This window comes from Anser cygnoides, chromosome 2 (assembly GCF_040182565.1).
Source record: "Anser cygnoides isolate HZ-2024a breed goose chromosome 2, Taihu_goose_T2T_genome, whole genome shotgun sequence".
NCBI classification, from domain to species: domain Eukaryota; kingdom Metazoa; phylum Chordata; class Aves; order Anseriformes; family Anatidae; genus Anser; species Anser cygnoides.
This window is the reverse complement of record NC_089874.1, coordinates 36890566-36914959: the sequence shown is the minus strand read 5'-3', so window position 1 is coordinate 36914959 and position 24394 is coordinate 36890566. Positions and strand designations below refer to the sequence as shown.

General features: G+C 39.9%; 1 protein-coding gene across 8 annotated transcripts in view; it reads right to left on the bottom strand.

The window, feature by feature from the left end:
- CREB5 (cAMP responsive element binding protein 5) overlaps positions 1-24394 on the bottom strand; it is a 259814-nt gene that overhangs the window by 48398 nt on the left and 187022 nt on the right. For all 8 annotated transcript variants that reach the window (XR_007165645.2, XM_066991860.1, XM_013171914.3 and 5 more), the window contains one exon: positions 23543-23653. Coding sequence is in view for 7 of the 8 variants with exons in the window: in XM_066991860.1 (XP_066847961.1) it covers positions 23543-23653 (111 nt within the window). In the remaining variant the exon portion in view is untranslated. The remainder of the gene's footprint in view (positions 1-23542; positions 23654-24394) is intronic.

Genomic DNA, 24394 nt, shown 5'->3' with positions numbered 1-24394 from the left:
TACAATTACGCTTTCTTCTTCTCTAATTTCTGCTTCACTTACATCCCTACATCTAGGCATTTCTCATCCCACCATCACTCCCTCATTCACTGACTTTCTGTCCATCACCTGGCTCATACCTTGCTCTTCCTTTCCTCATGTACCACCATGATCCCAAACTCTCAAGAAGTCTCCTCCAAGAAGAGAAGAGCTGATGGCAGTCAGGCCAGACCAGAGCAGTCAGAGACAGCTTTTTAGAGGCGGTGAGGATGAGCTTTTTCACAGCCAGCCATTTGCAACTGACTCACAGTCAGGTTTTCTGACCCTGCATGGGTCTAAAACTGCTTGTGAGAGAAGGCTGGCACCAACACTGATGAGTAAATCGGACATTGTGGGGGCAGAAAAAGCAGAAATGGTTTCGTTATTTCAGGGACACATGGACCTGAGATAAAATAGCCCGGTCCAGGGGGTACCTGCACACACCGCTCCTGCCTGGTAACCCAGGCTGAGCAAGGTCTGGGCTCAAGTAACCAAAAAATGGCTAGGGAAAAGGAATTACACTCTCCAAATATCTCTGTCTGCCTTACCAGCTCCTGCTTGGTTTTCCTATGCTGGCAAAGATGAGCATACCAAATGAGCCACAAAGTCTTTCTAAAACTTGCCTGATTTTACTTTGAAAACCTTTTAAAGTGGCTTAATGCACTGCCTGTGAGGTGAGGGAAACCAAACCAAACCAGCCAACCAAACACACAAAAACAAAGCAAAAGCAAAGAAAAAGACCCAAAATGGGTGAATAGCTCAATCAGAAACCTCCTGCAGCAGGAACTTAATATGGAGTGCAATGCTCTTGGACACGGTAAATGGTCTATCAGTCTGACCTCGAGGTTATCAGTGGCTGCCTGGGGGGAAAAGTTCGATATGTGAGATAGAAAGAGGCAGCTCCTGTAAGTCCAGGTCAAGAAGAGCAGTGGATTCAATGCTGCACAGAGAGGCAGAGGGGAGCGCGAACAAGTTATTTCTATTCCAGACAAATCCGCTGAGAACTCACGGAGCTGCACTGGGAAGCTGAAGCGCCAACAGGCAGCGTGGGATGAAGACAGAGCCCCTTTGGCTCCCGCACTGGGTGGTGAAGCAGGGATGGACAGTCTTGTTTGAAATAGCAGCTGCTCCAAGTCTACCCAGGTTTGTGAGTTTGGAGAGACTTGTGGAAAAAGGGCGAGAAGGGCTTGCTCACTAGGCAGGTTTTTTCCAAGCTCTCAGAGCTCTAATTATGATGGTGGGTGAGGAGAGGCGATTTGCCAGTGTACCCTTGGCAACTTGTTTATATGGCCTTTAAAGTTAATACAAGGAATAGGTAAAATATGAACTGACACACGGATTTAGCAAATCTTGCACTCCTTCAAGTGCTGCTTTGCTATGTCACCCTTCCACTGCCTGGCTCTCAGACGTGCGCACCAGGATGTGCCATACTGTATATTTGTAAGAGTTCCCACTAGGTACAAAGGTGACGCGAATAGGAAGCCATCAGTCTTTATAGAGTTGAGTCATTTCTTTTTAAAAAAATGAGGGGGAAAAACCCTTTGATGGGCCCAACTCTGCTCCCCCTGATGCTGGCATAAATCCTGAACATCAGTGAATATTACAAAGGGACTGCTCAGGATTTATGCCACATAAGTCAGAGCAGAATGAGGCCTGATAACTGTTTATTTTTTTAAATGAAGGCTTTAAAATAAACCATATGGATTTTCACTCACATTAGATGTGTAAAGAGGTCTCTGAAGAGCAGTTTGTAAAAGCAGAGGAAACTGTATACTGTGCATCAGACCATACAGTAGAGTCAGGAATGCATCTAGAGCCCTGCGAGAGGTATTCAGCTCTGCAGGCAGTGCCCGCAGCAGCTCGGGCAAAAACGCTGTATTCCTTTAAGCACAAGCTGGTGCACCATGTAGCAGAGAGGCTGTAGATTCAGCTGTGTTCTTACCTCACTTTCCCTTCTGCAGTGACCTCATCCTGTTACAATGCTACTATTCATGCAGATGGGGTGGAAGACTGCATACAAAAGTTTCATTTAGGCACATAAACATGAATATTTAGCCTGTTTGATTAGAAATGAAAGCCAAATACTTCTACTTTTTGCAATCTGTAAGACACTTTTTTATTTTTTAATAATCCTGATTTTATAGGCCAACACTGAAAAACAATATAATGAACCACATGTAGTGGTTTCTTTGATAACCGTGTTAATATCCTTGCCCTCAGTGATCCCACAGCAGCTTCTTTTGCTTAAAAATAAAAGTAAGAGTGGGAAAGATCACATACAAACATGCACCAAGAGAATACAGAAGATTCATTAAAAGAAAATCCAACCCTGAGTCTGATTCTCAGCAAGGGTAACTGAAGTCAACATATCTCTATAGATTCTTAATTTATTCCATGTTGAAGATCTAACCCCTAGCTACTAGTAATGTGTAATTGTTATTTTGCAATATGAAATTGTTATTTCATTAAGCAGTCACTACATCCCTCTCAGTGACTCGCCACATTTTTAACCACACATACCCATAGTGATGAACACGACAGAATATGCCACCGTTAAACTTTCAGAAGCTGGTCTGTGTTCATATACTCACATCACTCGTATCAGTCACCTGGCTGGGGAGCCTCGGCTGCCCCCAGTCCTGTGGTGCCACCAGAGAGCTATTCAGAGAACCTAGACTGTAATTAGCTCTTAACCCAAGTGCTCCATTAACTCTGTTAGGAGCTTTGGCTCCTGATTTAGACAGGTGTCTCAAATCAAGCTATGTAAATAAATCCTGGATAGTTTGCATTGCCAGACCTGACATCCCACCAATTTCAAATGAAGAAGATGAGCAATTAAATAATTTTGCACCCTACTTCCTCTGCTCAGCAGTTCTCAGCCTTAGCTACCTCCCTGCCATGTCAACATTTCAGTGTTGATTCTGAACTACCCCATGGGGTACAGTCATTTGTGTCAACTATACCTCATGTGCTTGGGTGGTTACTACTACAGGGCTTAGGTGGTCTTACTGAACTCTGCTACCCATGGTTTTGATGTATCTCTTCATAGTAAAAAGAGTTTCTATCACATGTTGCTCTGTATAAGCAATCACGTAACACAGCTGGTGGGAGCAAATTACAGCAAAATAGGACTATTTACAGAAATTGTTTGACTTTTCACTGCTCCAGAGTAAGAGTGGTCCAGTTTTGCAAGGGTGTCTAGTAACAGAGTCTAAGTTCAGACAAAGAGATCCCAATTTATACTCACAGTGCATTCACCATGGCCTAATCATAAATGTATTACAAATAAAAGGAACCATTTAATTTGACTTTGGTAGTCCTAGGAGCTGTTACCATCACTGTTGCATGATTTTCTTTAGCCCTAGTCAAGTGAGCCCTGATGCCTCTCTGTTCTCAGCTCTCCTTGTGGCTCTGTACAACTCTTCACAAATTCCCCATATTTCTTCAAAGTTCATATTTCTGCCTGTAGCTTACTCTCACGCTTCTTCCTTCCCCATGAAAGTTTCCTTCTTTACATCCTTCTTTGATGGTCTTTTACCTTCATCCTCCTCAGCTTGTTCATAAAAACAGAGGAGTGAGTTGAATTCCTGTCCCGCAGGCAGTTAGAGAAGGGAGACAGCTGACCCCCACCCCCATAGTCAGACTGTCTACCACAACTCAGGAACTGAGGTTTGTCAACAGTTTAGGTGTTGCTGGCCAACACTGGCTAGGGAATCAGCAAAATATTTTGCTGCTCCTCCCTGCCCTCCAGCCCTGTTAATCCTTCATTCCCTTCCTAACCATAGTCTTGCATCCACTGCTCTCCCCAGACAGCCCCATCAACATCTGGAATCTCCCCCAACCCTTGCAGCCAAATCCCAATCTGCTGAATCTCCTCAGATTCACAAGAACATTGACCATATCAAGACAACAAAAATGACATGAACGATATAATGGCTAGCTCCCAAATGGGACCTTGAAATCCATGGAGACTAGCACTCAGAACAAACTAAAGTTAAGAGTGTTAAAGCACTGATACATACTGTCACAGAAAAAAAAATATCTCCTGTGATTCACCTGGTGAATTACAGATCTTATATCTTGTGCTTGCTGTGTTTGCAGTTTTCCCACTTACTGTCAATGAGGGACGACGTTGTAATGAGAAAGGGGAATAGCAGACTTGGACTCTGCGAAGCAGATCTGAGAGGAGATTTTTCCTATAAATTTGCTAGCCAGTTAATTAAACACATCTTTACAGGGATCTGAGTAGCTATTAATCTCAAACCAATGATGTTTAGAATTTTACAAGCAGTTCGGTTTGATAATTTACACAGACGCCTACAGCTGTCTCGAGGAAGCAAATCCACCAGTAGTAGTTACGAATTCAAATTTCTGCATGGATTCTGGATCACTTTTACTGCTGAACAGTGAGAAGTGTCATAATTTCTGTAAACTAAATAGTCCCGTTTTGCTGCATTTTGCTCCTACCAGCTGTGCTGTGTACTTGCTCATACATAGCAACATGTCCTAATAACTGCTATTATGAAGAGGTACAGTCACCAAAAAAAACCCTCTTTAATGTTTGTGAGCGTATGCTCAGGCACGGAGGGACACCTAACCACATGGTGCGCATTGCGAACAAGCTCTCCTTCTTCCCTGGCTTGTGGAGAATATTCACTTGGTCCCTACACACATTTTGGCATCTGGTAAAGGTTTAGGAATTCCTCATCTTCCACACACAGAATCATCTTTCAAATCAAGATGAACTCTCAGAAGATGACAACTCTGACCCAAAAAGCATTTCAAATGCTGCAGTTGCAGAAAACTGATTGTTGCAAGATTCCACTGTGATGATTAAGCAAATGTTTGAGACGACCCTGAAAACTGCAGAAAAGAAAAATTTGGAGTTGTTATTCCAAGCAAATTCGTCCCTGACAGATTAGATTTTACCCAGTGGCACTTTCAATTACATGCCTCAAATAAGGATTTAATTTAGATTTAATAAGACAGTTATTGCATGCTAATTAAATACTAATGGATTATTAAAAACATATTTTCTGCAGGTTTAACAATCCTCTAGTAAGCACATCTATCTAAACCTGAATACACATGGTTTTAATCAGTCATCGGAATTAAGTTAAAACATAATTGCTGAAAGTTGAAGTATGTCATTGGACTCAAGAAGACAATTACAGTATGTCTATTACACAAACATGGATTTGATGGGAGAATTAATAGGCAATAATTATATTTATCTACTAAATAACGGTATTGATTTAAAAGTATTTATACATTGCATGTATTAAGTACATTTCTATAAAAAAAGGATGTAGAAGAACACAAATGCATAGCGTTAAGCAGGCTCACGCAGTTTGCTTAGCAAACTCCATTCCTTTTAGAAGTTTTTCTCGATAAAAAGGCATTTCATTATTCTTAGACACATTTTTTGCTTAGAGGTAGTATAGTGCACTTTTTATATAGTGTCTGTTAACAAAAATATATCTTTATCAGTTGCCAAGAATGATGTCACTTTTTTAGTCTTTGGCCAGTTCCTAAGCCAATTGGATTCTACTTCTGAAGCATGTAAAACTATTTATCTTTCAAAAAATCTGGCAATCTCATTGAACACTTCTACACATATTGATGTATTAGGTATCCCTAGCAACCCAGTAAACAGAAAATAACCTTGAGGATTATCTTAATTAATGACATAATTTAGTAATTGCAGGTATTTTAATTATCATTGGTTAAGACACCCATTAAAAATTGACTGATTAATATTCAACCAGCCTCTGTTGTTCCAGGTCACAGAATTCACGGTAACAGGCTGCCCCGCTGAAGTCCTGTACAACACCTCACTCCGTGGACAGAGGATATGGGCTCATCGTGATACCTTTAATTAATACCTGGAACTGCAGCTGAATGATGGTTACTGAAGCAAACTATATGCTCTGAAACTATTACTAGCTTTCTAGGATATTCTTACATTCCTTTGCACTATTGACACAAGCTTCTAAATATAAAGTAATCAAGCCCATCTTTCTGCAAAGCAGGGATTACCAGCATTTGTTAATCTATTCATACTTTCTGCTCTTGGCAGTTCCCTCTCAAAACCTTTCCCAGAATGATCAGCTTGGAAGGGAATAAAATCCCTCTAGTTGCACCACTGTAGAAGCGGAGTCAGGGACTTCCACAGCAGGAACCCTCAGCTCAATGCCTCGGCACAAGAGATGTCAACATAGCAGTCAAAAACTAATCACATCAAAAAGGAAAATTAATTTGGTGGTCTCGCTGCATATGCCAGTTTTGAGCCCCTTAAAGCTGCTCTCTAGTTCTGTGCTGCAGCAGCAGGACAAGTGTAGGGGGGGGAAAAAAGGAGCTGCAAGCCTGAGTAGAGGTACCTTGGCAGGCTGCAAGGGTGAGCTTGTATCGCTCCTGCCAGCGCTACAATTATTAGATGCTATCATCCCCTTGCATTCACGAGTACATGCAAACTTTTAAAACAAACAAGCAAACCAACCACACAATGAAGTAATGGGCTGTTTTGCATCTACCCTGGCATGGAGACAACCTCATTCATCTGATAGCCATGCTACTGAAACCAAAGCACAGAAAACTCAAAGTAAAACAAATGAAAACGCAGAGACTTATTCTTTTACTCACTCTCCCGGACAGCGCAGGAAAGGAGAGACAGTACAGAACATTTGCAGCAGTATCTATGGGATGACAAGCACTTAAAACAATTCTACAGCACAAGCTCAGAGCCAGCACTTGTGCCAAGTTTCAATGACATGCTTCAGTAACACGAATTGCTTACTGTTGGGCTTCATTTAACCATGCTGTTTCTAGCAGTTCTCTGAACTACGGATTCTTCTCCCCGAGAATACAAAAGCACAAGGTATGAGTTCATTGCTAAAGAACGAAAGCATCTCAGCAGCCGAGGCTGCCTGGTGATTTGCTGAACTCCTCTGCGCCAGTTGTGAGTTTTCTTCTAATTTAACTGTTAAGGTTTAAGCTAAAAAAGAATCCACTTACTTAAGCACTGTATCTGTGCAAGCATGATCAAAGCCAGGAATATCTCTTAACTGAGATCTTTTTTTGTTGTTTAATTAAGGAAAAGTAGTGCTCCTAAAACAGTACAACGGATGCAGTAAAGACAGGTTCTTTGGGTTTTTCAGAAGTGCCGTGGTTTGGTCTCGCATTTAGAAGGGATGTAACTAAAACACCTTTTCTTTTTTTTTTTTTTTTTTTCATTTTATGAATTGCTAGATAGGCAACAGGCTTTTTCCCACAGAAAGCCACATTTGCCTCAGTGCTCCAAAGTCCAAAGCAATCTGTAAAACTTGCCTCTATAGCAGACTAATTATTACTGTTAAGCAAATGTTTTTCTAATGCTTATATCTGAAGCCATCAGACAAACTATAATTTGTGACCAGCCTTTGTATTTAGTAATAGCCTAACATGGTGGAGTCAGAATCCATTCATTAGCCCTGGCAGGCAGCTCCAGCGGTCTGTGTAAGGAGCAAAGATTAATGCGAACATTGTACTCAGGGTGGCCCTCATACTGCGAACCCAATAGTTTCAGCTTCATTTACAAACCCAGAAATCTTTTTTCTTTGCTCAGGAGTAAAACTGCTAGTGAACTAAGGCAGTGATATGTGCAACGAAATATCACATATAAGACACCTCTGATTTTTACATTATTTACACATAAATTAGGATCTTCATCTTACTTAATTTAAATTATATGCCATGAGCTGTTTCTCATACCCAAAAATGCACTGGAACAAACCTTTCATTGGAATGTGTCTGACAGGGATGAGAGAGGAAATATTCAAATTTAGTAATGAGAATAAAACCTAAATGCAAAATAGTAGCATATTCCCAAAAAACAATTCAGCACTGATGATGAAATTCATGAATGCCCTTTGCTCTGTCTTCTCTGAAACAGGCAGCCCTGTAGTAAGATGTATACTAATTTCTTACATTTTCCAGCTCGTTGTGTGTGTTATTAGCTAACAGTTTATTCCTGGCTTTTTGAGATGGTTTAATTTATGTCATACTTTTCATCCTAAATATTTGCTTCTTATTGTAAATTTATCTTTTGGCACTGAAACTCGTGCTGATAGGGAACAGTAATTTAATCTAGTAATTTAAGGCTTGAATCCCCAAACTACTTGAGCATCTGCTTAATTAGATGCTGAAATCACACTATAAGGAAGCACAAAGGCTCATAGTCTAACTGTGAACTGGGATGTTTATTGTCTGGGTTCCCTCTGTTTTAATTTCACTCTGTATTTGCCAGTTATTAGCCACGCATAATATGTAAATATAACTAAACATTATCTAATTTGAATTATAAATACAACACACAAATATTCTGAATTAAAGTTTAGTAGCTTGCAAGAAAGTAAGATATCCTAAGAATACACTGCTTAAACTATTCTTGCATTTTAAATTCATTCATCTATCTTGAAAGCAAAACAGAGATAATGTACCTCCTGCACTGCTCATCAGTGACACCAGACAGGCTATGCAGCATGTCTTCAATAGCATCTTCTTTTACTGAAGCAAAAGGACTGAAGAAAGAGAAAGTATTCACTCCCCTCTCTATTTAGAAAAATATATTCTTAAAATGCACATCATTTGGAAAGAAATTGTCAGGAAATTCTGAGTTTGTCCACAGTTTATCATGTTTGTTCATAATTCCTTTATGCATGGAATTGATGGGGGCTACACTCGTGTAATAAATTTACTTTTTCTCTTCTTTCTTCAAAACAAAAGAAGTTAAATCCCAGTCCCAGTTAGGTCCTCTGAGAAAGTAAGATTTCACTAACACAATAACAGTGAGTTTATACAGTCCAAGACACCCCAGGAAAACCATGAATAAATGTCAAAATATTCTATTTCTCCACTGTGAAAATTTCTCTGTCTCATAGTAGCTTTATTTCAAGCAAAATTTATTTACAGTTTTCCATTCCTTTGAACTTGGTTTGCATCACTAGAAGTGTATCTGTGAAGGCTAGAGTCATTCTGGTCGTACTACTGCATGCACACCCTCAACAGCAAATCAAGACCCCCCCCCCCCTCCACTTCTAAAGAGCCTCCGTGAGGAAGGGGGGATCTTTCCATTGCTCAGGACAGAATGAATCTTTCAAATGTGTTTTGAAGGCCAAAAAAAATCCCACACACCTTAGTACTATCCAAGAATAATGCCTAAAAAAGTAATAGCCGTGTCCCCCCTGACTACACAAAATGACATCACGAGTCCTTCCAGACCTGAGCTGCAGGTTCCCCTGGGTCCAGCCAATTCAGAGGTCTTTCTGAATTGAACGTACACATGATTTCTGCCCTCTAAGCATCACAAAAGCCATTAATCATGACCTCATGGTGCACACAAGGAGAAGAAAGAAATAGAAAGTGCCAAACTTTCTTTTAAATGCCTCTTGCTCTTTCAAGTATTTCTCACTGAGGCAAGACATTTCTTCCGTGTCTACTTCTCTCTCCACTGTTCTTATAGCAATCACCAAAGAGACTATGTTTATACAGACATATATGTACATATATATATATCACAAATATGTGTTATTATCATAGAATAATTATTGTTGGAAAAGGCCTCCAAGATCATCTGGTCCAACCATCCCCCTACCACCAACGTCACCCACTAAACCATGTCCCTAAGCACCACATCCAACCTTTCCTTGAACATCCCCAGGGACGGTGACTCCACCACCTCCCTGGGCAACCCATTCCAATGCCTGACTGCTCTTTCTGAGAAGAAATGTCTCCTCATTTCCAACCTAAACCTCCCCTGGTGCAACTTTAGGCCATTCCCTCTAGTCCTATCACTGGTTATCTGTGAGAAGAGGCCAGCTCCCAGATCCCCACACTTTCCTTTGAGGTAGTTCTAGAGGGCAATAAGGTCTCCCCTGAACCTCCTCTTCTCCAGACTGAAGGTAAAAGGACAAATCTAAAAGTGTCTGAATTTGAGAAAGCTGAGCTTTTAAGCTGCTAAGGTGTCAAAGATCAGTGCTTACACACTTTCAGAACAGAGTATGGAGCATGGACCTGCTCAGGAGCAGATACAGGGAGCAAAATGAAGCTGGGAGGACCACAAGTCCAGTGCAGCTGATACAAAGACTTTGTGCATTCCACAGTATATCAATAATATACCTCTTGTTAGATAAAAAAAAGTCTTGTCAAAGACAGGTGATGACTCAGGAAGCACCAAACAAAACCACAAAGTCTCTGAAAAAGTAAGCAAAATAATTCTAGCCTACTTCAAGTTTAAACGTATTAACAAAATCAAAAGCAAGGTCTGACAACTGGTTTCCCCTTCTCCCAGTTTAATTCTGACTGTGCTCCATTAAAGTTCAAAGATGGCTTTAGCAAAACTCAAAGGCCATCAAAGGAAAACAGCTCAGAGCTCTTACTCTCAGACAACTTACGGGTCATTTCTCCCCTAAGGAAGCTTCTGAATACAGAGCAGAAACACCCTCTATGAAGTTTCCAGAATGGAAACCAAAATATTTCTCTGAGGATATTTTTCCTCTGCTCTTGGGCTGGTAACCTGATGTGCACCTTCTCTCTTGAACTTTCTTCTCCGGATGCTGGCAGATGGCTGACCCTTCAGAGGGTCTCAGAGCAGCAGGGGTGGCTGGCTGACCCCTGAAGGCAATGCAGTCAAATCTGATTTATTTTGCATTTTCAACAGACCACGAACACGAATGCAACAGGCTACCACACCTCAGCTGAAGGAATGGATTAGGCTGCTCAGCTTCTATTCCAAGTGCACATCTGACTGTGCCTTAACAAGAGGGCTCCAGCACGCCGGAGGGGTGAGCACTATAAACCCGAGACTCTGCAGGTGCTGCTACAAGCTGACGGAGGAGTCGCTAGCTGCTCCTGTGCTGTCGGGCCCTCGGGCTCATGTTGCAAAAGGGTGTGGAGATGGCAAGAAATGTGGAAAGCAGTGGTCAGCCTTGGGCGTTCTTCATCTCCTATGTGTTGCTCATTCTTCATGGTATTGCAAACAAGATCAAATACAGGAAGAGAAATTACACATTTCTATATGTTTTGGAGGTGGCTTTTACAGATACCCTACTGAAAGTCTAGCTTTTCAGATTCACTTGATGAAAACAATATGCATACTCTTAATAAGTTAGAGCCATCAAAAAGTGCTAGGATATTAATATGTCACAGTGACGCATCTCAGTAAAGATTTGGAAACGGAGACAGAAATATCAGTGGAAGACAGTAAGATTTTATAGTGTTGGTGTCCCTAGGCCAAATCCATCCTTCACGAAACTGTGCTGACACCATTAAAGACACCCCAAGGGTGAATTAGACCCATTACATCTAACATTACATAATGAGATCCATATAGGGGAATTTCTTACAGCTTTACTGCTACAGTTCCTAGTGTTAAATAGGATTTGTACATCTGTACCTTCAAATTAAGTTTGTAAAGTATTTTGAGGCGTATATCACTTAAACTATGTAAAACTAATTTGTGAAAGAGATTTCCAAAACATACATGCTTTGGTCTTTGGCCTAGGCTGTTTCAAAGCATTGCTATGTGCTGTTAAATTGCTGCCATAGTCTCACTCAGGACAGGGATACACTTCCTGTGTGGAAGAAGTGAGCCCTAACACATGAGAAAAAAAATAAATAAAAAGAGTATTTTTATTTTCTAATACATAAAAAGCTGCTGATACATTGCAATCTCCAGAGAACAAAAAGCAAGTACTGTCCCCAGGGCCAACTATAAAATAAGCCATTCACACGCCAAAAAACTCTTCCCAGCAAAGCCCTCTGAAGCCATCTCCATCAGGTACCAGAGAAACAAAATGCAAGGCACAGCACTTGTCCTTCAAACTATGGGTTAATCCAGGGTAAAACAGCGTACATCCAATGAACCCGAAGGAGGAGGTTAAGTAAGACTGCCTGTAGGATTGCAAGCTCTCTGCTGCTTTCTAGCCTCCAGAATAGAGCTCAGCTTGACATTGAAAAGCTTTGTAGAGGTTGGTCATTCTCTCAAACTTGACACAGTCATAAATCCAAGGCGCTGTGCAGCCAGGCACAGAGTTGTTTTTTTTTCCAGGATGAGAACACATCTGAAACAACACGCTCAGACAGTATGGTATTATTTACTTACAGCTGAGCTGAGGAGATCGGGTAGCAGCCCCAGAAATTATCCCAATTATTTGAAATTGCAGTATATTGTAAGAATTCTGTCAGGAGAGAAGAGTGCAAGAGACAGAGTAGTGGGAAAAATTAAGACTTTTTTTTGTTTTGTTTTAATAAAGCCAAATGTACCAAGGCATGTATTCAAAATAAGTTACTAAAAACCATTTTATAAACTAGCTTTAAAATCTCTTAATAGCATTAGCTTACCTTCTGTTGTGTCTGAAGAAATATATATGAACCAATAATGTCCTCATGAGATTTCATTACTGAAAAGGCTCATTAGAAAAGGCATTAAAATACTAATTACCTCATAAACTATTTAGTTGTGTACCCACTGGGATAGTACTTACGAGTGCTCAAGCTCTTCATAGATCCAGCTAATCAATTAATGCTCATTACAACCAGAAAGAGCATGCAGACTGCAGCATGCAGGAGAAATAAATAAGTCAGAGGTTAGCAAAGAAAGTGACTTGGCTGTAATAGAGCTTTCCTTTGTAACACAACTGTTGTCTGCTACAATTTAATTTTAATCAGCCTTTTTGGTACTTCTGGTAACGTGATTCTTCTCGTCGCAAGAATCTCAGCTATTGCTATTGCTCCGTTAAGTACATAATTTATTATGGGAGATCACATGGCACGTGAGAGTCAAGCAGGCAGGTACAGTGTTCACTGATACCATGCCAACATTACCTTTAGGGTGTGTAAGTGAAGAGGACAGGGGCTTAGGGGCTTGTCTGATGAGTTTTTTTACCTTGAAAGAACAGAAAGAAAAGCCCAGCAACAGTGCCTACCCTTCACCAAGACTGGGGAAGGGGCAGGAGCCCTCTGCCAGTGAGAATTAGGCTCTCACAGTGCTTCACAAACACCTGACTTGTCACTGAAACAAAAAGCCATTTCGGCCAACCCACACACCTCACCCTGGTTGCTGATGCCAGGGAAGTGCCCAAGGAAGGGTCCTGTCGTACACCCTGCAGAGAGGGCACATATATTCCCTCACCACAGGAGCACCAGGGCTGTGGACTCTCTCCCCCATCTGGGACACGGCTGTCCAGGACTGTTTTGGGATTGCACCAGAGAAATGCATATTCTCGGTGTCTGTTGTTTTCATTGCAGGGGGGACAAACCAAAAGGTGGACTAGTAAAGTGAGGAAAAAGCGACTTCATCCAGCTGGTCATTACCCAGGTTGTGGTGATCAGGAGCCCTGAGGCTGGCTCAGGAGAGGAACACATGCCGGACAAGCACTGCAAGTCACAGCTACTTCATTTGGACTCTTGTGGGAGGTATTGAGCTAGCCTCATATTTACCAGTTTTATTAAGACCAGCATAAACATATCCTTAATTTTAAGTGTAGTAGAAACTGAAGTGTTTACTTTTTTAAATCTTTAAAATGGGATCAAGCTAACTTATTTTTTGAAATGAAGGATTTGGGTATCCTTGGACAATCCCAGTAACCACAAATTTCACCAAGGGAAATTCATTCCTATTTCAATTCTCAAGCAGCAATGTAGTTATATACAAATTTTAGCACAGACCCTAGATTACCTCTGGGACCTCTTTATTCAACTAATTCAAACATTGCTTGGATCAAGTTTCCGATCAAGTTTCCAATCAAACTAATCCACCACTAACATCATTTAGGAGACCGACAACTCTGTGCAAATTGAAGTAGCAGAACATATTTCCCATTACTCTTGCAAATGGTAGTCATCCTAAATTAATGTTATTAAGGGATTTCTGGGCAATATACGTGAATTTTCAGTTACTTCTTGTTCTTCAACATTCTGAAGTATTTCAGGAAAAGCGGTTTCTTGATGAAAGATAAGGTAGTGCACAAATAAAGAGATGAACAAAGTTAGGCAAACGTGGTCTGTAAAATTACACTTGCATAGTAAAAGTGTATGGAATGAAGAAGAAAAAAAACACAGAAAAGAAAAAAAGTTACACACAAGCACATGGGTACAAACACGCACAACTGCAGACATTTGACCAACAAAGCTGGAGCTCTTCAGATCGTCAGCTGTTACTACCTCCTACTACTGCCTCTTGTTTAAATGCAGTTCCCAGAAAGACCAGATTTCATACACATCCAGATATTAATGCTTTGGCAGGATTTATTTTATTTAAGAGGATTCCAATATGAATGTTCACTCTAGCAATGAAGTTATAGAAGTATCTGCCACAAAAAAAAAAAAAAGCACATTTTTTTCCGACACACACTCACTGAACACAAGCACCAGCCTTCGCAGCAGCTGTACATGTCCATCAGATCAAAAGCAGATCAAAATTTCACCCCCCACCTTATCTTCGGTATCTTCTGGCTATGGGGTTGGCAGCCAAAACAAAGTTCATGCTTAACCTCATCCTAAAGAGCCTCTGTTAACAGTCAGGGAACACAGTCCATCCGCTTAACATATATTTCTCCTGAACCACAAGCAGCACATACAGCAGACTCTAGTCAAATCCAGTAATGATGCTAGGTATTTTGGGAAGAAAAAAAAAAAAAAAAAGCAAAAGTTGGCACAGCAAGGCAAATGTCATACTTTGGTGTATAGTACTGTTCTGTCAGAAGCCAGACATATTAAAAATATTTACATAATTTAAAATAATTTGTACAGGTCTAGTAAAGTCTATTTTGGGATTTGGGCTTTAATAAAAGTTTAAACATTTGCTAGATCCCATTGGACTTCATGTGTAACCTTGGCATTTGAGGGCAGTATTGAGGATATGCCATTACTAAACTTTTCATATTAGCATGAGTGTGAACTGAAATACCATAACAAAAATATAACAATATTTCTCGTGACTTGAAAACAGCTATGGACTTTGTATTTATTTCCAGATGGGAAACTAAAAATGTACTCTATGTTTGCACATGTATACTCAGAGGTGGCTTTTAGTCTAATTTAAACATTCCAGAATAATGTGGCCTAAATATAACATGAATCATCCATCAATTTCAAGGAAATATCTGGCAATTTTTCATTATGAATCACTAGGGACAGGTACCAATACCTGTCACTGATACTGAAGAGTCAAAAACACCTGGTGAATGCTTGGTATGACAAATCAATTATAAACATCTCCTGATATTACTTTGATGATTATAGAAAGTGATTTATGTTTAAATATTATGTAATTAATGCCTGCAGGAAGCAGAGCTGAAAAATTAAGTTGGAAAAAGTTCCTATAAGATGCTGGAAATGTGCAAAAAGAAGAGACAAATATGAACTGTATCCTAAATAAAAGAATATCAGGATCAGGACTAAATTTTAAATGTATTCTTTGATGATAATAAAAGTATTGCCTCTGATTTTTAAAACCAGAGGAATGAGAAATTCTATTATAAGCTGCTTATGGTGCTTTTTTTCCTTTCTGAATACCTATTCTGGAAAATTAAAATGTAGAGAAGAAGAGAGTAAAGCAGAGGAGAGAAGAGGTTGAGCTGCAGGGTAAAGTTGATTATTTTGTTTTTAATGATTTCTAGCAGACTGAAAAATAAAATAAAACTACTAGAATCATGGCTTGCTATTTTATAGAGGCTTTTTTTTTTTAATTGTTTTAAAGCCAAGCTTTCATAAATGAGAATGCAATATAATGAAGGTAACAGTCCTAAACTAAAGTACTTCCACACTCACATTATTACTAAATGAACAATTTGATGCTATATTAAAACAAGGTTTTTAGAACATTTTTCAATATGGTAATGAGTGGGTATCAGTGTGACTTTAATATATTAAATAGGAGAAAAAAAACAGCACACCCATGACTAGAAGAGGGAGGATTTTCATAAATTAAGTTCCATTCCTAAAAGACTGATAGCCTTTTAGCCAAATCTTTGAAGTTCACTTTTAGCTGGTCAAAGTCCATGTTCCCTGTGCCTCTGCAATACTCATGGGAGATGATTCCAGTTATATCAAGTACTTTGCTTTGCTGTCCTCTTTGTAATGTAAGTCAATTAAAATAAGGTAAATTATCTAAAGCAGACTAATGCAGAGGTGCCCACATTGCCAGAGAAATTGCAAATAGTCCTCAGCACATGAGCAAAATGTCCAGAGTAAAGATGCTCTGATCCCATAGGTGAGCTATGCAGGAGTTGTAGTATAAGCGGGTACAAAGCACAGAGGACATGACCAACTACACTACATCCCATGCCGTCTGACTACAGAGCACATTTGGGACGATTATTCCTGACATTTCATGCACTAAAATCCCAGATAAACATTATTGGCCAGTAATTTGCTAGCAAAAACCACAAGCGGAGCAAAGTTTGCAGCCTAAGTGTTTCCAGGGTGGGAGACCCAGTCTGCCCCAGTTTTTAAATTAGCGCTTTGATAACTCTCCAGACATAAATCAGAAAAGTTGTACTAATGAACATCTGGAAGACAGTATATAACCCTCCCACCGCTGAAAAGTGTCACTAGCCATATTTGACAGAAGAAACAACAAATGCTGTGAGCATTTCCTCAGACTGAACACAGCTTGTAGCAGTATTTCAAATATGCCTGTGATCTTAGAAAGAGCTCTACAGGGGTATCCGTTAGTCCTGGTTTGGATATGGTTGACATTATGCAAAAGTAAGTGCTCTCCTGAGATTTCAGTGAAAGCCACAATGCCAGGGAAGCTGATCTCACAAGGCTTCCATCATCTCAGATGACAGAAGTCTCAGAAGATCAGTTAATTTTTGTCATTCTGAGCCAAAATCTCATCAGTAAAGTTCAGGAAATTTCAGGGGCATTAAATTCAAACATAAACCATCATCTCTATGCGGATTTGAGTCCTGAATTTGCGTTTGTACCTACTCTAAGCATGAGGTGTTTAAAGCCTTCCCACTCTTTCACTAGTCCTGTAAAATACTGCATTTCAATAATGGTATTAATATAACAATATTCATAATTAACAATAATGTATACTAATCATATATACATAAATTCAACTCGGACGGAAGCTGTGTTTTCTGGAAGTGGCAGGCAGAAATTCTTCTGTGTCGTTTCAGTTCTTTCTCTGACAAATTGCATGGCCTCTAGCAAGCCACTCCACTTTTCTCTTTCAGTTCTTCAACGGTCTAAAATTATTTATCTCCCAGGAATGCTATCATAATTAATAAACTGCTTCATTAGCTACTGCACAGTTTTTTTGAAAATGCCTTTTAAGCATGTCCATAAAGAAGAGATTTATTGCCATGAGATTTTGCTTCCAGCTCTCGTGTCCTCAGTGGTTAAAGTATGGAGCTGGTAAAAGGTCTCACACCATCCCCTCCACCCTGGAGCCCACCGCTCGTAATGAGGTGCACTTGTACATCCCAAACGAATGCCAGACTGAACACGCAGTGGCCCGAAGTGCAAAACAACTTCCATTATTCATAGCTCTCGCAAAAATCTTGGAAAGTGAAAGCTGTACAAATTCCAAGCAAAAGACTGAGATCTATCTCTGCAAAGCAGAACTTCCCTGTAAGACAACCTTGTTTTTATTTTTATAATTTCCTTTTTCCCTGGCTTCAGTGCCATAAGGATTTACTTTTATTTGTACCAGCTCTCTCTGACACACAAGTTTACACAAACAAAACCTTTCCTGGAAGGGACAGCTCAGCACCAAACAAGTCACCCTCACGTATACAGATGCATCTGACTTAAGTTTCAAAACCTTACAACAAACACACAAGAACCAGATCCAGCAGTTCATGTGTTGGGCTAGTCGATAGCTACGGCAAGCAAACATTAGGATTGTATTTCAATTATTGCCATGGTTACAAAATCAGGGTGGACACTGGAGGAAAAAGGAGAAAGAGAAACAAATGTACAAAGACAGCAAATCCTATGAGGAAAGAGAGGGTGGTGGAGAAAGGGATGAAGAAGAAAGGGTGGGAAGTTGGTGAGGGATGCTGGGTGGGGGAAAGAGAGGTCATTCTAACACCCAGCTGAATAAAGGCGAACAAAATAATAAAAATCCAAGTTCTTCTAGGGAAATAGTGCTGATAAGATCACTGCAGGATAAAGTGACACAAAGAAAGAAAAATGCAAGGAATTGTTACATCTTGTGGCTGCAACAAGCAATGTGATTTGTATGCACTCAGTGGAAGTGAGATCAAATATTCAACATATATTTGCAGCAGCTATGAGCAACTGAACCAGCTCTCTTCTCTATTTCACAACTGAACCAGCTCTCTTCTCTATTTCACTGCCTGAGCCACTGACAGCTTAAGAAGAATTAGTTTCTACTGAGTCTAGTCCATAATCCAGCATTTAGGCATGACGGCTATGAGGTCCTGTTTCAGTAAACAAAACAAAATATGATTAGCTTCACCCATAACGTTAATGCCTTAATCCACAGCAAGGCATACTGTCTACAGGCAAAGCTACTGCCCAGAGAGGATTTCAAAGTGCAGATCAGGAGCACACTGAAAGCTTGGCTTTGGCGACTTTAAAACATAAGCACCAACATAACAGGAGATACAATTTCAGAACACTGAATTTTGTCAACAGTTTAACTATTCAACTCTCTCTTCATCCTTGAAAACATTTCTCAGTTACTGATAGAGGAAATTGTGTCAACATTATTATTATTATTATTAAGTTGGAAAGCTTCCTTTTCCATTTTTTTCCCTTATGCAGCTTTCATTGCTTTCTTATGGAGGACAATATGAGAAACTGCTGCTGAAAGCTCTACAGAGATGTGACACTTTTCCTTCGACTTAGTGGTCCAGAACCCACGCTAAGAAAAGTCTTCTGGCCCTGAAGCAGTGTGTATCACTCAATTAAAGTGATTCCTTTCCCACTCATCTTGATATGAAAACACTGACTTCAAACCATTATTATACATAACAAAATACTTGCAGTCATGAAACGTTAAGCAGCTGAGCCTAGAACCTCAGTGGCTTTAATCCTGCCTGCATCTCCTGTCTGAAGCCAGCATCAAAACCCCACAGCCATGGGCTCGCTCTTTGTAACCAGCTGAAATTTCCTTCCCAAGAAGCCTCAGGAGCTGTCCCAAGATGCCACTGCTATTGTAACAGAGCTCTTGTTTCCACATGTAGCAGCTGCTAAAATGGCTCGGCTGAGCATCATACTGGGGCAGGGATCACAGCACACCCCAGTGCTTTCTTCCTTTGCACCATTTGCACCACCACGACTCATGGCCACAAAAATTAAAGTTATTTCTAAAATACAGAAGGCACCTGAACCAGGTCTGCCTTTCTGCTGGGATGGGTGGCTGACTGAACACGGACTGGGATTTTCACAGCCACCAGCAGGATCTTGACCCTTAACTCACGTTAAATCAAATGAAAATTAGTTCTGGTGACAACTGGCTAACCACATTTTCTTCCACTTTTTGCTTCGTCCTCCTCTAAAGCTGTTCAGCATTCTAAGGTAAATTACAAGGTTCAATTAATATGAATATTTACTGTAATTGTGAACATACTCATTACTGGCTTATTACTTTCCTTTTCCTGTTAAGTTTTTACTCTTATATCTGATAAATATTTTCAAATTAATTTTCTTATCATTACTGTTCAACCTAGTAATGCATACAAGGCAAAAACAGTAGCCCACAACTCTATATACTTCCAATATGAAAATAACTTCTAAAAAAAAAAGAGAGAGAGAGAGAGAGAAAAATGCACAGATTCTGTCAGGAAGGCAGGTACAGCCAAAGAACACATATTACATTTTATTCAAATTTTATAAAACTATGTATCTGGCAACGGGCAGAGGGACAGTGAGAAAGAAAAAACATACAGGTCAAATCAAAAACTGCATTTTAAAGTCAGATTATTTTCATGGCCAGTGTGCTTCTTATATTTCCTTTCATAGCTCAAAAATCACTACAGCTAAAGATCAATGTCTCAAAATAATCAGATAGAAAAGCATCAGCTCCACAAAAAGAATCGTGGTCATGCAGCCTTCCAGCGGTCCTATGCACACTGTTTATCTTTCACTCAGGTAACCCTCATGGTATTGCACTTCCCAGTTATAAAACCTTGGATACTCTGAAACTGCAAACCAAACTGTATGTAATCAGTATATTAAGCAAAAGGCACAGCCAACAATTCCAAATTCCTAATATTCCTAATAGCCTACTGAACCGCATGTTAATATGCTACACGTGCTATTCTGCGTATTTTTGCCATGTACACTTACGGCTGAATGTTTCCTCCACTTTCCAGTGCAATATATTTTAATACAAAATCAATGGGTGTTTTTGGTGGGCAGCATAAAGGTTTTATCCCCTCAGCTCTGAGTCTAAGAAAGTGATATTGATTTAGATGTTCACTCATTCATTTTATAGGACAGTTTTAAAGCATTAGGTGATAACCTAATTGAGAGGCACGCCGTGTGAGAAACTGAGATTGTTGTGATAATTTAAATCAGTTCTGGGATGTCATCTACAATAATTTAATATGTGAAGTTACACACTCCAGAGAAAAAAATTAAAACAGTAAATGAGCAACTTTGGAGGCAGTGAAAAGGCTTTCTAGAAATTTGAGGTAAATTAAATAAATTGTTTATTACAGAAATATAAAATTAATGTAACCCATTCTGTATGTTTGTGTATATGTGTTTGTATATGTATGTATCTGACTGACTTCCATTTCCTTCTACAAAATGACTGTGTACCAATCAAGGGAACAAAACTTTTGCCATCTATCTGCTGTCTCTGGAAAACCTGGCATCATACAGTATCCATACTGATATTATTTATCCATTTTTATTTTAAAGAAGCAAATGAAATCCCACACGTCACCAAACAGTGTTACTTCTGCATACCAAATCGCACTTGCATTGCTCAGGTACACACTTTGATGTGCACAAGGCCAGAAGGATTCGGTATCACATCTGGGTCTCCCATCTAGAGGAGCCTGTCCTGCATTCTTTCATGTGGGCGCAGAGAAAACGCTGATCCATCTGCCATGGATTTGTACAGCTGATGAACCAGGCCCAAAGTCCCCCAAACTTCTCCGATTACCGCAGTCATTAGCTGCAAGCAGCTTCGATGACTTTGTTTAGCGTTCAGCCCATACATTCTTTGCCACGTGCGGCCAGCCAAATAGAACATATGCAGTACTGGATCCGCTATCAGTAATGGCATTAGCAGAATCTAAAGAAATCTGAAATTCCTTCCTAATGCAGGACACAATCCAGTGAGATACTAAGCACCCTCATTTTCCACTTTTTTTTTAAAAAAAAAAAATCACCAGAGTATGCAAAGTCTCGTGCTTTGAGCATGAAGCAAAGTGAAACAGTTAATAATAAGAACAAACACGCCTGTCATACAGATGATTCAAATTTATAATTCATGAACTTACATGTAAGAAATAATTTTGCTCTGAATATCCTACATTTTTTCCACTTTGTGCTCATGCAGGGTATTGCTAATAAATTTATATTGTTCAAACAGTGGCTAAATAAGGAGGCTTTTTACACTGCATGTGTATTCAAAGAAAACAAAGTAGAAAACTAGAATATAGAATATTCATAAATAAATAATCCTGCATTTGAAAAGGATGGTCCTGGAGCTCTGAATTACGCCTCTTAGGAGTTAATATGTGTGGACTTTTTCCACCCCCAGAAGAGTGGCAGAAAACCCCTCGGAAGTGAACTATGCCTTGGAACTGATGGCAATTTCTGTCTGAAAGAGCCATACCTTTATACGTTAGGTTTAGGGACAAAACCTGCTTATCCAAATTAAAAAATAGTTTGTATTAATGTATAGTTTCAGATATTAAACTGCAGAATTCTCACCATATGCACCAGTATTTTAATCTTCTTCTTAAGTAGCCTCACACTTCCAGTAAAAAAAAAAAAAAAAAAAAAAGGCAGGGGGTGTGGGGTGGGGGGAGTAAACTACAGAACCTTTAGTCCCCAAAACAGATGCCAGCTTGGGATTTATTTAGCCAAGGAGTATTTAGCTTGGCTCAGCCTCACTTGAGTTGAAAAAACACTTGCCTATTCCAAGAAGTTTTTAACAAGCTCTGCTGCAGATGCTGTTGCCATTTGGCATGTCACCGTCACTGTGTGGTACAGAGGAGAGAGAACTCTTGACCACAGGTTTTCCTTGGCCAGGGGAGCCAGAGTTTTTGGCTATTGCTGCTCTTCTGACCAACTGGCTGCATGTTTACGGAATGTGGTTTTAGACGGGGTGTTAACAGAGGTTGGGTTAATAGCCTAACCCAGACCAACAGTGAGGTGAAGGCATGACCTATCCAATCTAAGAAAACAGAGATTGTATATTTTGCTGCTCTTAACCTAGAGTCTCTTGCATGCACCGTGCCTATAGACAAGAAGATATTTTTCTTTGCCTCGGGATAGATGACAACAACTTTAAAAGCTGTACCAGTCATGCAAAGTAGAAATATATAAAAATATGTGGTTGCTTAATCTTTGTCGGCTTGATTTCATTCTCTCACTTATGACAATTTTACCTTGGCGTAATGCCACTGAAAGAAGTTAAATGAAGTTACTCCTGTTTTCCACTATGATGAGATATCTTGAGAGGATAAAAACCCTACAGAGTTAAACTGCAAACTTCTGTCCTCATATTTCTACTTGCCAGCAAATGGCAGCTCTGAAACTGGAAAAGCCTAAGTGTTTCAACACTGATGAACTTTGTTCCAAGGTATTAGTGCTGAACACCTCTTTGAGAGTGCATATAAAACTGGGGAAAGCTGCCCATGTGTAGCTTAGTTTACCGACACTAATCCTATAACAGTGCAAATGCCTGAGGAAGCCCCGACCTTGTAAGACGCGTAACAACTTTAAAAAACACCATGACATTTGACTCCTATCAATAAATTATTTTTGTCTGAATTTTGGCACATCTTTCTGATGGCAGCACCTTTGTTGCATTCAAGCAAAAGAAAATATCGTGGCTTTATATATGTCATTCGGTCTACTTTTCTAACACTGGCGTTACACTGACACACCATGTGCCTATCCGGAAAAAACACGGACTACATACACTCCCTCCTCATTAGACACTTTTTACTTCACTGATGATTAACTGACAATTTCTTCAAGACAAGTTGTGGAGCACAGACACCATCAGGGAACCAGCCAGACCATTTGTTTAAACACTACTAATCTGCACCAAAAGTCCTATTTAACATGGTTCGGATCACACAGCCGACACTTCAGTTCAGTTCCCTCTCACTGAGAGCTCAGCTAGGACTAGTAACATCTTGAAAGTTCATAGACTAAACTGACACAAAGGCAATTTACTGCAGCATATTAAAAAGTGTGTAACATATGACTAAGAATGAAGTAAGCAGTGTCTGGCTACATCCCCCACTGTCTGGGTAGCCAGCATGCAAGAGCAATATAAGAAAACAAAATATATCTTTTTAAATTTTCCATTTACCATTTTGGCTTCCGAATGCATTGGGGGGACTTGAGGTGAAGCACAAGGATTATTGAGGTTCGGCCCCTGCATTCCCATGATGTTGGAGTTCATTGACATTTGTCGCTCCATCTTTTAAAAGAAAAAGAAAGAAAAAGGTTTAAAAGTGTCTAGAGACATTTGCAAGAATTTATGCCCGGTTTCTATGTAAATGGACTCAGCTTTATTTCTTCAAGTCATGACGGGAAAAATAACAATCTGTGTCATGAAGTGCATGCGTGTGTGCACGCAGGCGTGTGTTTCATCAGAGTCGGCCCTGAAAACTCACAGCCAATTATAAAGAAATGGATTCTTTACTAAACAAATGTAGCAGCCACCCAGGTTTGCACTTTTTTTTTGTAATGATTTTCTCCCTTTCAGTATAACAACACTCGGAGTTAAGTGGTTTTAAAAGCATCACTGTATAAAGCCGTTCTCCTGTCAGTGCAGCCCAACTTAGCTAGTTAAAAACATAAATAAAAACCCCCAATCTTGAGTATATGGAAAACGAGTTGGCTCTTTTTCCTTCACTCGGCTTGCTCAGCTGAGAGGAGTTTTCCATATGTCTTGTACGGGAAGCTTTCATGTACTGCTGATGCAGCATAAAATACAAAGCAGGACACCTGGCTATGCAGAGCACTTTCTGCAAGCTAAACTCACCGTGGCGTGAGTGAGGGACACAACCTAATGGCAGAAAAGGACTAGATATAATAATTTCCTGTAGTGCTTTCCCTGAAAAGAGAGAGGCAAGTGCTGTCACACTGCTAGCCTTCGCTCAGAAGGGTATGGGTGACAAGTAGGGTTATGGTGCTGCTTTCAGCCACAGCTGAGCAT